Source organism: Takifugu flavidus, chromosome 9 (genome assembly GCF_003711565.1).
Source record: "Takifugu flavidus isolate HTHZ2018 chromosome 9, ASM371156v2, whole genome shotgun sequence".
NCBI lineage: Eukaryota > Metazoa > Chordata > Actinopteri > Tetraodontiformes > Tetraodontidae > Takifugu > Takifugu flavidus.
The window spans coordinates 10,237,602-10,251,884 of NC_079528.1; the positions used below are offsets into that span (position 1 = coordinate 10,237,602).

General features: G+C 44.2%; 4 protein-coding genes across 17 annotated transcripts in view; all 4 read left to right on the plus strand.

Annotated features, from left to right (window-relative positions):
- Positions 1-14,283, plus strand: part of LOC130531666 (protocadherin gamma-C3-like) — a 235,825-nt gene that overhangs the window by 173,242 nt on the left and 48,300 nt on the right. Inside the window, exon 1 of one of the 14 annotated variants that reach the window (XM_057043774.1) lies at positions 6,548-9,092. The exons of 12 other annotated variants lie outside the window; for them this stretch is intronic. In XM_057043774.1, the coding sequence (XP_056899754.1) occupies positions 6,708-9,092 (2,385 nt within the window). In that variant the 5' untranslated portion in view covers positions 6,548-6,707. Of the gene's footprint in view, positions 1-6,547; positions 9,093-14,283 lie in introns of those variants that run through there. One more of the 14 variants, XM_057043778.1, reaches the window with a different exon arrangement.
- LOC130531680 (protocadherin gamma-A11-like) lies at positions 516-3,224 on the plus strand. Its single transcript, XM_057043799.1, has one exon. The coding sequence runs from the start codon at positions 676-678 to the stop codon at positions 3,127-3,129; it is 2,454 nt and encodes an 817-aa protein (XP_056899779.1). The 5' UTR covers positions 516-675; the 3' UTR covers positions 3,130-3,224.
- LOC130531702 (protocadherin beta-16-like) lies at positions 3,246-6,384 on the plus strand. Its single transcript, XM_057043815.1, has one exon. It carries the CDS (start codon positions 3,738-3,740, stop codon positions 6,135-6,137), a length of 2,400 nt encoding a protein of 799 aa, XP_056899795.1. The 5' UTR covers positions 3,246-3,737; the 3' UTR covers positions 6,138-6,384.
- LOC130531720 (protocadherin beta-1-like) lies at positions 9,115-10,980 on the plus strand. Its single transcript, XM_057043830.1, has one exon. The coding sequence runs from the start codon at positions 9,697-9,699 to the stop codon at positions 10,831-10,833; it is 1,137 nt and encodes a 378-aa protein (XP_056899810.1). The 5' UTR covers positions 9,115-9,696; the 3' UTR covers positions 10,834-10,980.

Here is a 14,283-nt window from a genome sequence, read left to right on the forward strand (position 1 = left end):
ATGAGAGGCAAAATATTAGGTTTCATTACACAATCAGCACCATGGACAGAGCTGGTGTCTACTGAACAATGATATGGAGTTAGTGGCTAACACAAAAGTTAGCCTGTAACAAAAGCAAGTTTTGATTCTTTAAATTCCTCTTATTTTATCTTCTCTTCTCCTTATCTATCTATCTATCTATCTATCTGTCTGTCTGTCTGTCTGTCTGTCTGTCTGTCTGTGTCTGTCTGTCTGTCTGTCTGTCTGTCTGTCTGTCTGTCTGTCTGTCTGTCTGTCTGTCTGTCTGTCTGTCTGTCTGTCTTTTTTATTAAGAGTGTGTTAAACAAAATATGAAATGGCATTTGTGATGCATTCCCGCATATTTTATTCACAGACAAACTCCACCGGTCATTGTCTTTTACATTTTGAGTTCATGGTTTGGTTTTGTAGTACATCAGTTTGTACTCGTAGTGACGCTGTCGGCCATTGTGTCGAATTTCTGTGCACGTTTATAACGATCGACCGCATCACGCAGAGAGCAAACGGACAGTCATCCACCCGGTGATCACACCACCGTAGCTTTTTATAGAGAATAGCACATAAGGCTTTTTCCTGCCGTCGAATGATCACGGATTAACATGTTTTGACGTCTTTTCATAACATTCAACGTACCACCGGTCTGTCTTTTTGTGGAATATGATTTCACCTCATCTTTGTGCGAGGAGATTTTCAGAGAGAACAATGAGACGGCAAGTACTGTTGTTTTTCGTGGTCCTGCCTTTCGGATTTGTGACGGGGCAGGTCAGCTATTCCATCCCAGAGGAATTACCGAATGGGTCTCTGGTCGGGAACATTGCTCAGGATTTGGGTTTGAATGTAAATCGACTGAAATCAGGCAAAGCTCGGGTTTATACAGGAGACAGTTTGGATTACATCGAGTTACATAAAGAACGGGGCGTCCTCCTCATAAAAGGCAGAATAGACAGAGAAGCAATCTGCCGACAGACGACGCCTTGTGCGTTACATTTTCAAATTATTTTAGAGAACCCCATGGAGTTTTACAGTGTTACAGTCGAGATTACAGACATAAATGACAACCCCCCGGCCTTTGAAAAGAATGAGGTGGAATTTAAAATAAGCGAATCTGCGGTGATAGGAGCTAAATTTGCTTTAGACAGAGCAATCGATCTTGATGTCGGCAAAAACGGCCTGCAAAAATATCACCTTCACCCGATTGATAATTTTGAACTAAAACGGAATAGTCAAAGTGACGGGACGGAGAAGGTGGAGATGGTTTTAAAGACACCGTTAGACAGAGAAAAGGAAGATTCGGTGGCTCTGGTTTTGACTGCGTTTGACGGAGGGGATCCTCAAATGACAGGAACGATTCGTATTTTCATTACCGTGTTGGATGTAAATGATAATGCGCCTGTTTTTACTCAGTCCACATACACAGCAACCGTTTTTGAAAATGCTGTGCGTGGAACAACAGTCACCAGCGTCGCTGCGTCTGACGCAGACACAGGACTAAATGGAAGAATAAAATATTCCTTAACCAGCAGTTTAGATCAGGCCCATGCTGTGTTCCAGGTAAACGAAGATAGTGGCGAAATTATATTAATCGGAAATATCGATTATGAAAACGCTAAGAATTACCACATTAATATCCGTGCAAGTGATGATGGTGGGCTCACTGATTCGTGTAAAGTCATAGTTGAAGTAATGGACGTAAATGACAACAAACCAACAATTAATATAATGTCGAAATCAAATATAATATCAGAGCACTCAAAATTAAACACTGTTGTGGCCATGATGAATGTTCAAGATCCCGATTCTGCAGAAAATGGCAGAGTTCATTGTTTCTTAAATGAAAACATGCCCTTGGCAATTAAATCGACATCAAATAATTTCTATAGTCTAGTAACAGACAGTGAGCTGGACAGGGAGAGAGAATCAGAGTATAACATCACAGTGAGCTGCTCTGATGAGGGAGTGCCCTCCCTCTCCAGCAGCGTCACTCTCACCTTACAGATCTCTGATGTCAATGACAACCCTCCTGTCTTTGAGAGGAGCTCATATGAGGCCTACATTGTAGAAAACAACACACCAGGTCTCTCTATATTCACAGTCAAAGCCAGAGACGCTGACTGGAACCAGAACGCTCGTGTTTCCTACATCCTGGAGGACTCCTCTGTTAACGGAGTTCCAGTCTCCTCATATGTGTCCGTTAGTGCTGATAGTGGAGTCGTCCATGCAGTGCGCTCTTTTGACTACGAGCAGATCAAAGACTTTCACTTCCTGGTCAAAGCCCAGGATGGAGGTTCTCCTCCACTCAGCAGCAACGTGAGTGTGAAAATCCTGATCCAGGACCAGAACGATAACCCCCCTCAGGTTCTGTACCCGGTCCAGACTGGAGGCTCTATGGTGGCTGAAATGGTGCCTCGTTCAGCAGATGTGGGCTACCTGGTGACTAAAGTGGTGGCTGTTGATGTGGACTCTGGACAGAATGCCTGGCTCTCCTATAAACTGCAGAAAGCCACAGACAGGGCCCTGTTTGAAGTGGGCCTCCAGAACGGAGAGATCAGAACCATCCGCCAGGTGTCTGATAAAGATGCCGTCAAACAAAGACTGAGTGTTATCGTGGAGGACAACGGGCAGCCCTCTCGTTCAGCTACAGTCATTGTGAACGTGGCGGTGGCCGACAGCTTCCCTGAAGTGCTGTCAGAGTTCACTGACTTTGCTCACGACAAGGAGTACAATGACAACCTGACTTTTTACTTAGTCTTGGCTTTGGCTGTGGTCTCCTTCCTCTTCATCACCTGTTTAGTGGTTATTATATCAGTCAAGATCTACAGGTGGAGACAGTCTCGCATCCTGTATCACTCCAGTCTGCCTGTCATTCCATATTATCCACCACGTTACTCAGACACTTTGGGGACAGGGACTCTCCAACACGTGTACAACTACGAGGTGTGCAGGACCACTGACTCCAGAAAGAGTGACTGTAAGTTTGGCAGAGCTGCTAGTCAGAACGTGCTGATAATGGACCCCAGTTCCACAGGAACCATGCAGAGGATTCAGAGTGAAAAGAGCATCCTGGATGAACCAGACTCTCCTCTAGAGGTTAGAAAATTTCAGCTATTATAAACTTTTGCTTTACATGTTGTGGTCTTCTTTGATTAGTCATTCATACAACAATGTCAGCACCACGGACAGCACCTTGAGAGGCTGCTTTTATGTCAGTTTTTTTTTCTTGTATATTTTTTTCATTTTTCTCTGTGATAACCCAAATTTTATAGCAGAATTTAACGTTATTTTAGTAGAAGGGAAAAAATACTGGTTCTAATGAATTATTTTATGATTTAATATTGAAGTGCTTGCCAGATCTATTATGAGTGTCTCACCAGCAGTTAAATATTGATCTATCATATTGCATTCACCACGTTCATTATATTTGTATGTTGTAATCTGTACTTTCAACTCAAAGGGTCGCTGTTGGAAAGCGTGTAAATATTCGTGCAGTCCTTCGCTGTCCTCTCTGTCTTGCCCATTCGTGTTCTTGTAACGCCATAATCAACGACAGAACAGTCAGTGTGGCTGTGAATCATCAGGAGGAGCACTTTTACGGTTTACTCGATGTTTTCTACCATGGATATTTGAATCTCGGGCTGTATTTTGACTTATTCTCATTCCATTGACTGGATTCGGATTACGTTTTTCATTGAAAGCTGCCTGACGAGACCTCCGATAGAACAATGGAACGGCAAGTACTGCTGTTTGTCTCGCTCTTCTCTCTGCAGTGCGCGTTTGGTCAGGTCAGCTATGTGATTCCCGAAGAAATGATAAAAGGATCTGTGGTTGGTAACATAGCGCACGATTTAGGTTTGGACATTAAAAGACTTAAAGCAGGTAGAGCTCGAGTTTATACCGGAACAAGCGCGGAATACATCGGGCTGAATAAAGAGAGAGGAGTGCTCCTCATCCAAGAGAGGATAGACAGAGAGGCTCTGTGTGGGGAGACGACACCTTGTGCGTTACATTTTCAGTTGATTCTGGAAAATCCGATGGAATTCTTCCGTGTTACGGTCGAGATTACTGATATAAACGATAACGCCCCTACTTTTACAAATGCAGAAAAACGCTTTGAAATTAGCGAGTCAGCTGTGGTAGGTTCAAAATTTGTTTTAGACAGAGCTATCGATGCTGATATTGGGACGAATGGACTGCAAAGCTACGCCCTTTCTCCGACTGATAATTTCATGTTGAAACTAGAGAATCAAGCAGACGGAAGTAAAAAGGTCGAGATGGTTCTTCAAAAGCCTTTAGACCGAGAAAAACAGGACCGCATTTCTCTGCTGTTGACTGCTGTAGATGGAGGAGAGCCGCAGATGTCAGGGACGATGCAGATTTTTGTCAGCGTCTTGGACGTGAATGACAACGCACCTACATTTGCTAAAGCGCTATACAGAGCAAAAATACAGGAAAACTCCCCGAAAGGTACCAGCATCATCTCAGTAGCTGCGTCTGATAAGGACATCGGCTCGAATGCCTTAGTATCATATTTAATATCGTCGAACAACCGCGTTTTGTCTGATCTTTTTCAGATTAATACAACGACTGGTAAAATCATATTAGCTGGTGAAATAGATTATGAGAAAGCAAAGAACTATCAGCTTGATATTGAAGTTGTAGACACAGGAGGACTCTCTGATTCCGCTAAAGTAATAATAGATGTCATTGATATCAATGACAACAATCCTCACATCAATATAGTTTCTAAATCTGAATCTATTTCAGAGAATTCTGCTCCAAACACAGTCGTTGCTATGTTAAGTGTAAATGATCCTGATTCCGAAAACAATGGACAAGTACAGTGTAATATAGAGAATGACATTCCCTTTAAAATACAAACTACATCGAATGGATTTCATACTTTAATTACAGAGGTAATGTTAGACAGGGAGAGAGAATCAGAGTATAACATCACAGTGAGCTGCTCTGATGAGGGAGTGCCCTCCCTCTCCAGCAGCGTCACTCTCACCTTACAGATCTCTGATGTCAATGACAACCCTCCTGTCTTTGAGAGGAGCTCATATGAGGCCTACATTGTAGAAAACAACACACCAGGTCTCTCTATATTCACAGTCAAAGCCAGAGACGCTGACTGGAACCAGAACGCTCGTGTTTCCTACATCCTGGAGGACTCCTCTGTTAACGGAGTTCCAGTCTCCTCATATGTGTCCGTTAGTGCTGATAGTGGAGTCGTCCATGCCGTGCGCTCTTTTGACTACGAGCAGATCAAAGACTTTCACTTCCTGGTCAAAGCTCAGGATGGAGGTTCTCCTCCACTCAGCAGCAACGTGAGCGTGAAAATCCTGATCCAGGACCAGAACGATAACCCCCCTCAGGTTCTGTACCCGGTCCAGACTGGAGGCTCTATGGTGGCTGAAATGGTGCCTCGTTCAGCAGATGTGGGCTACCTGGTGACTAAAGTGGTGGCTGTTGATGTGGACTCTGGACAGAATGCCTGGCTCTCCTATAAACTGCAGAAAGCCACAGACAGGGCCCTGTTTGAAGTGGGCCTCCAGAATGGAGAGATCAGAACCATCCGCCAAGTGTCTGATAAAGATGCCGTCAAACAAAGACTGAGTGTTATCGTGGAGGACAACGGGCAGCCCTCTCGTTCAGCTACAGTCATTGTGAACGTGGCGGTGGCCGACAGCTTCCCTGAAGTGCTGTCAGAGTTCACTGACTTTGCTCACGACAAGGAGTACAATGACAACCTGACTTTTTACTTAGTCTTGGCTTTGGCTGTGGTCTCCTTCCTCTTCATCACCTGTTTAGTGGTGATTATATCAGTCAAGATCTACAGGTGGAGACAGTCTCGCATCCTGTATCACTCCAGTCTGCCTGTCATTCCGTATTATCCACCACGTTACTCAGACACTTTGGGGACAGGGACTCTCCAACACGTGTACAACTACGAGGTGTGCAGGACCACTGACTCCAGAAAGAGTGACTGTAAGTTTGGCAGAGCTGCTAGTCAGAACGTGCTGATAATGGACCCCAGTTCTACAGGAACCATGCAGAGGATTCAGAGTGAAAAGAGCATCCTGGATGAACCAGACTCTCCTCTTGAGGTTGGTGTCATGTAATATTGTTTAAAGTAAAAATTACTGAGGGGTTACATTTTTTTGTATTTGTTAATGGTCGTCTCTGTGGTTGTTGATCCTGTGTTTTGTCATAAATCTTACATTCCACATTGTTACATTTCAAAATTTTTCCTGCTACATATTTCTAAATTTTGACATAATCTTATTTGCAGTCATAGTTTCGTATTTATCAATTTTTTTGTTGATAATCTCTTATATTAGTTTGAAATTAAATATTTTAACGAATTCACTTTGTTTTCTCATTCTGTCTGAATAATGATAAAGATAATACAAATTCTGCTGTTTGGTGTGTTGGACAGTGAGGGCCGCTATTGGCCCGAGTGTGGATTTGCAGGGGAGGACTGGAAGCTGTTCCAACCCTTCAGATTGTGTCGTCAGACACAATAAAAAACAGTAATTGCTCGCGTTCGTTCTCATGAAGAACTGTTGGGACCTGAAGCTGTGCTTTTTAGTGTTGGTTCTGTTCTTTAATTATACCCTCGGTCGCATTTCAAGGATCTTTATCAGGAATACTTTTGGGTTTATTGGACAGCGAGATTCGCCGAGGAAACAATGAGACGGCAAGTACTGTTGTTCATCGTCGTCCTTTTTCTCCCCTCGGCGCGCGGGCAGGTCAGTTACTCCATTCCCGAGGAAATGGAGAAAGGTTCGTTGGTGTGTAATTTAGCCCAGGATCTTGGTTTGGACTTGAAAAGACTCCAAACGGGTCGAGCTCGGATTCATTCTGGAGATACTGCGGAATATATCGAGCTGGATAGAGGCAGAGGTGTCCTCCTGATCAAAGAGCGGATAGACAGGGAAGCGCTGTGTGGAGAAACGACGCCCTGTGCTTTGCATTTGCAGATGATTTTAGAAAATCCTATGGAGCTGTTTCGCATCACGATTGAGATCACAGATATAAACGACAATGTCCCCAGCTTTGCGTCGAACGAAAAACTCATTGAAATCAGCGAATCGGCTGTGACTGGATCTAAATTTGTGCTGGAGAAAGCACTGGACGCGGACATCGGTACAAACGGTCTGCAGAGCTATTCGCTGAAGCCGACGGACAATTTTGCACTGAAGTATGAAAATCAAGCAGACGGAGGAAAAAAGGTCGAAATGGTTCTGCAGAAGCCTCTAGATCGAGAGCACAGGGAACAAATAATATTGTTTTTATCTGCTCTAGACGGTGGACAGCCGAGGATGTCAGGGACCATGCAGATAACCGTGAATGTATTAGATGCGAACGACAACGCGCCTGTTTTTACAAAGTCTGTGTATAAGGCAACAATCACAGAGAATTCGCCGAAGGGAACAAGCATTTTAACTGTTAGTGCGACTGATAAAGACACAGGCTCTAATAGAGAGATAGCATATGCAATTTCTAACAGCAAGCGTCGATTATCAGAATTATTTCAGATCGACAGGAAGACAGGTGACGTCATCTTAATTGGTGAAATTGATTATGAAAAAACAAAGCTATATCAAATCGATATTGAAGCAATAGACAACGGCGGGCTGTCTGATTCCAGTAAAATTATTGTTGATGTTATTGATGTGAATGACAACAGTCCTCAGATAAAAATGCTCTCTAAGTCAGAGACCGTTTTGGAAGACTCTCCAGAAGAGACAGTGATTGCGATGTTAAATGTAAATGACCCTGATTCTGACAGAAATGGATATGTAAAGTGTGAAATTAGTGAGGACATTCCTTTCAAAATACAAAATACAATGAATGGATTTTATAGTATAGTGACAGAGATGGCTTTGGATAGAGAGATCGCCCATCAGTATAACATCACAGTGAGCTGCTCTGATGAGGGAGTGCCCTCCCTCTCCAGCAGCGTCACTCTCACCTTACAGATCTCTGATGTCAATGACAACCCTCCTGTCTTTGAGAGGAGCTCATATGAGGCCTACATTGTAGAAAACAACACACCAGGTCTCTCTATATTCACAGTCAAAGCCAGAGACGCTGACTGGAACCAGAACGCTCGTGTTTCCTACATCCTGGAGGACTCCTCTGTTAACGGAGTTCCAGTCTCCTCATATGTGTCCGTTAGTGCTGATAGTGGAGTCGTCCATGCAGTGCGCTCTTTTGACTACGAGCAGATCAAAGACTTTCACTTCCTGGTCAAAGCCCAGGATGGAGGTTCTCCTCCACTCAGCAGCAACGTGAGCGTGAAAATCCTGATCCAGGACCAGAACGATAACCCCCCTCAGGTTCTGTACCCGGTCCAGACTGGAGGCTCTATGGTGGCTGAAATGGTGCCTCGTTCAGCAGATGTGGGCTACCTGGTGACTAAAGTGGTGGCTGTTGATGTGGACTCTGGACAGAATGCCTGGCTCTCCTATAAACTGCAGAAAGCCACAGACAGGGCCCTGTTTGAAGTGGGCCCCCAGAATGGAGAGATCAGAACCATCCGCCAAGTGTCTGATAAAGATGCTGTCAAACAAAGACTGAGTGTTATCGTGGAGGACAACGGGCAGCCCTCTCGTTCAGCTACAGTCATTGTGAACGTGGCGGTGGCCGACAGCTTCCCTGAAGTGCTGTCAGAGTTCACTGACTTTGCACACGACAAGGAGTACAATGACAACCTGACTTTTTACTTAGTCTTGGCTTTGGCTGTGGTCTCCTTCCTCTTCATCACCTGTTTAGTGGTTATTATATCAGTCAAGATCTACAGGTGGAGACAGTCTCGCATCCTGTATCACTCCAGTCTGCCTGTCATTCCATATTATCCACCACGTTACTCAGACACTTTGGGGACAGGGACTCTCCAACACGTGTACAACTACGAGGTGTGCAGGACCACTGACTCCAGAAAGAGTGACTGTAAGTTTGGCAGAGCTGCTAGTCAGAACGTGCTGATAATGGACCCCAGTTCTACAGGAACCATGCAGAGGATTCAGAGTGAAAAGAGCATCCTGGATGAACCAGACTCTCCTCTTGAGGTTGGTGTCATGTTGAGTTATTTTCTTTTGTAAATATTTCTCTTCATCATTAGGATGTTAAGCATTTGGCACTGGTACAGCAGCCTTTCAGCACCTCGGACAGTGATACAGCTTCGTATTGTTCTTTTCCTCATCTAAATATCCATAAACCTTAATTGTTCTTTCCTTTTCAATTTTCATTTTCATTTTTTTCACAAATCAATATCTCTTTATTCCAAAAAATATTTATTTGTTTTTTATATTCAATTTCGTAGAGTATTTAATATGAGAATAAATATTTCTCAATATATTTTTTAATTCCTTTTCCTGCTTTCGTCGCGTGCACTTTCGTCCTGTGGACTCCTCGGGCCGCTGTTGCCCATTCTATGTGAGTTGTATCTTGCTATGATAGCGCTTTCCCAATCTTCGCCCTGGCTTCAGTGAGGCACACTCACACACGGAATGCGCACCACGGAGACCAGACGTTTCTTACCACGGTCCCAAAAACAGGGATTACGATTTAGTTCACGGTTGGATTTTCTCTTCTTGGATCGCTCATCTTTTGTGATTTACGCGTGACGGTTACTTCCTGTTCAAAGGCAGTTAAAACGCTGCTGAAACAGCGATGTCGGGAAGGACAATGAGACGGCAAGTATCGTTGTTATTCTCCATTATTTGTCTCGGATTTGGGACCGGGCAGATCACCTACTCGATCCCAGAGGAAATGAACAAAGGTTCTGTGGTCGGAAACATCGCACAAGATTTGGGGATAGATGTTAAACGCCTTAATTCAGGCAAAGCGCGCATCTACACAGGAGACAGTGTTCAGTATGTGGAGCTAAACAGAGGCAGAGGAGCCCTCCTTGTTAAAGAGAAAATAGATCGCGAAGCTCTCTGCAGGCAGACGACGCCTTGTGCTTTGCATTTCCAAGTCACATTAGAGAACCCATTAGAATTGTTTCCAGTTACGGTGGAAATTACAGATATCAATGACAACGCTCCCGTGTTCCAGAAGGAGGAGAAAAGGTTTGAGATAAGCGAATCCGCGATCGTTGGCTCGAAGTTCATGCTGGAGAAAGCGATCGACCCTGATATCGGAATGAATGGGCTGCAGAGATACACGTTAAAACCCAGTGACAATTTTGTTCTGAAGCTACACACCGAGTCGGATGGCGATAAAAAGGTAGAAATGATTTTGCAGAAGCCGCTGGATCGAGAGAAGCAGGAGCACATATCTTTACTTCTGACAGCAGAGGACGGAGGTGAACCGCAGATGACTGGAACAATGCGGATTTATGTTGCTGTGCTGGATGCAAATGACAATGCCCCTGTATTCACCAAACCTGTTTATAAAGCAAATATTGCTGAAAACGCCGTCAGAGGAACGCTTATAACGAAGGTCAGTGCCTCTGATGCAGACAAAGGCTCGCATGGCGAAGTCACTTACGTCATAGCAAATAGCATGGACCCAGTCTCGAATTTATTTCACGTAAATAGCGAGGGAGATGTCATTTTGAACGGTCCGATCGACTATGAAAGAGAAAAGCATTATCGCATTGACATTGAAGCAATTGATTCAGGTGGGCTCCTCAGATCCAGTAAGATAATAATTGATGTTATTGACGTAAATGACAATAAACCTAATATAAATATGATATCATCCTCTGGTTCGGTACCAGAAGATTCAGGACTTAAAACTGTATTAGCACTGATGAGTGTTAATGACCCTGATTCTGAAAACAATGGAAGGTGCAATGTATGATAATGAAAATATCCCATTTGAAATTAAATTTACATCGAATAATGTTTATAGTTTATTAACAGAGAGAGAGTTAGACAGAGAGAGAGAATCCGAGTACAACATCACAGTGAGCTGCTCTGATGAGGGAGTGCCCTCCCTCTCCAGCAGCGTCACTCTCACCTTACAGATCTCTGATGTCAATGACAACCCTCCTGTCTTTGAGAGGAGCTCATATGAGGCCTACATTGTAGAAAACAACACACCAGGTCTCTCTGTATTCACAGTCAAAGCCAGAGACGCTGACTGGAACCAGAACGCTCGTGTTTCCTACATCCTGGAGGACTCCTCTGTTAACGGAGTTCCAGTCTCCTCATATGTGTCCGTTAGTGCTGATAGTGGAGTCGTCCATGCAGTGCGCTCTTTTGACTACGAGCAGATCAAAGACTTTCACTTCCTGGTCAAAGCCCAGGATGGAGGTTCTCCTCCACTCAGCAGCAACGTGAGTGTGAAAATCCTGATCCAGGACCAGAACGATAACCCCCCTCAGGTTCTGTACCCGGTCCAGACTGGAGGCTCTATGGTGGCTGAAATGGTGCCTCGTTCAGCAGATGTGGGCTACCTGGTGACTAAAGTGGTGGCTGTTGATGTGGACTCTGGACAGAATGCCTGGCTCTCCTATAAACTGCAGAAAGCCACAGACAGGGCCCTGTTTGAAGTGGGCCTCCAGAATGGAGAGATCAGAACCATCCGCCAAGTGTCTGATAAAGATGCCGTCAAACAAAGACTGAGTGTTATCGTGGAGGACAACGGGCAGCCCTCTCGTTCAGCTACAGTCATTGTGAACGTGGCGGTGGCCGACAGCTTCCCTGAAGTGCTGTCAGAGTTCACTGACTTTGCTCACGACAAGGAGTACAATGACAACCTGACTTTTTACTTAGTCTTGGCTTTGGCTGTGGTCTCCTTCCTCTTCATCACCTGTTTAGTGGTTATTATATCAGTCAAGATCTACAGGTGGAGACAGTCTCGCATCCTGTATCACTCCAGTCTGCCTGTCATTCCATATTATCCACCACGTTACTCAGACACTTTGGGGACAGGGACTCTCCAACACGTGTACAACTACGAGGTGTGCAGGACCACTGACTCCAGAAAGAGTGACTGTAAGTTTGGCAGAGCTGCTAGTCAGAACGTGCTGATAATGGACCCCAGTTCTACAGGAACCATGCAGAGGATTCAGAATGAAAAGAGCATCCTGGACGAACCAGACTCTCCTCTTGAGGTTGGTGTCATGTTGAGTTATTTTCTTTTGTAAATATTTCTCTTCATCATTAGGATGTTAGCATTTGGCACTGGTACAGCAGCCTTTCAGCACCTCGGACAGTGATACAGCTTCGTATTGTCCTTTTCCTCATCTAAATATCCATAAACCTTAATTGTTCTTTCCTTTTCAATTTTCCTTTTCATTTTTTTCACAAATCAATATCTCTTTATTCAAAAAAATAATTTTATTTGTTTTTTTAATTCAATTCGTAGAGTATTTAATATGAATATAAATATTTCTCAATATATTTTTAATTCATTTTCCTGCTTTCGTCGCGTGCACTTTCGTCCTGTGGACTCCTCGGGCCGCTGTTGCCCATTCTATGTGAGTTGTATCTTGCTATGATAGCGCTTTTCCAATCTTCGCCCTGGCTTCAGTGAGGCACACTCACACACGGAATGCGCACCACGGAGACCAGACGTTTCTTACCACGGTCCCAAAAACAGGGATTACGATTTAGTTCACGGTTGGATTTTCTCTTCTGGATCGCTCATCTTTTGTGATTTACGCGTGACGGTTACTTCCTGTTCAAAGGCAGTTAAAACGCTGCTGAAACAGCGATGTCGGGAAGGACAATGAGACGGCAAGTATCGTTGTTATTCTCCATCATTTGTCTCGGATTTGGGACCGGGCAGATCACCTACTCGATCCCAGAGGAAATGAACAAAGGTTCTGTGGTCGGAAACATCGCACAAGATTTGGGGATAGATGTTAAACGCCTTAATTCAGGCAAAGCGCGCATCTACACAGGAGACAGTGTTCAGTATGTGGAGCTAAACAGAGGCAGAGGAGCCCTCCTTGTTAAAGAGAAAATAGATCGCGAAGCTCTCTGCAGGCAGACGACGCCTTGTGCTTTGCATTTCCAAGTCACTTTAGAGAACCCATTAGAATTGTTTCCAGTACGGTGGAAATTACAGATATCAATGACAACGCTCCCGTGTTCCAGAAGGAGGAGAAAAGGTTTGAGATAAGCGAATCCGCGATCGTTGGCTCGAAGTTCATGCTTGAGAAAGCGATCGACCCTGATATCGGAATGAATGGGCTGCAGAGATACACGTTAAAACCCAGTGACAATTTTGTCTTGAAGTTACACACGCAGTCTGATGGAAGCAAAAGGGTAGAAATGATTTTGCAGAAGCCGCTGGATCGAGAGAAGCAGGAGCACATCTCTTTACTTCTGACAGCAGAGGACGGAGGTGAACCGCAGATGACTGGAACAATGCGGATTTATGTTGCTGTGCTGGATGCAAATGACAATGCCCCTGTATTCACCAAACCTGTTTATAAAGCAAATATTGCTGAAAACGCCGTCAGAGGAACGCTTATAACGAAGGTCAGTGCCTCTGATGCAGACAAAGGCTCGAATGGCGAAGTCACTTACGTCATAGCAAATAGCATGGACCCAGTCTCGAATTATTTCACGTAAATAGCGAGGGAGATGTCATCTTGAACGGTCCGATAGACTATGAAAGAGAAAAGCATTACGATATAGATGTAGAAGCAATTGATTCAGGTGGGCTCTCAGATTCCAGTAAGATAATAATTGATGTTATTGACGTAAATGACAATAAACCAACTATAAATATAATATCAGCCTCTGGCTCAGTAACAGAAGATTCAGCACTCAAAACTGTAATAGCACTGATGAGTGTTAATGACCCTGATTCTGAAAACAATGGAAAGGTGCAATGTATGATAAATGAAAATATCCCATTTGAAATTAAATTTACATCAAATAATGTTTATAGTTTATTACAGAGAGAGAGTTAGACAGAGAGAGAGAATCAGAGTACAACATCACAGTGAGCTGCTCTGATGAGGGAGTGCCCTCCCTCTCCAGCAGCGTCACTCTCACCTTACAGATCTCTGATGTCAATGACAACCCTCCTGTCTTTGAGAGGAGCTCATATGAGGCCTACATTGTAGAAAACAACACACCAGGTCTCTCTATATCACAGTCAAAGCCAGAGACGCTGACTGGAACCAGAACGCTCGTGTTTCCTACATCCTGGAGGACTCCTCTGTTAACGGAGTTCCAGTCTCCTCATATGTGTCCGTTAGTGCTGATAGTGGAGTCGTCCATGCAGTGCGCTCTTTTGACTACGAGCAGATCAAAGACTTTCACTTCCTGGTCAAAGCCCAGGATGGAG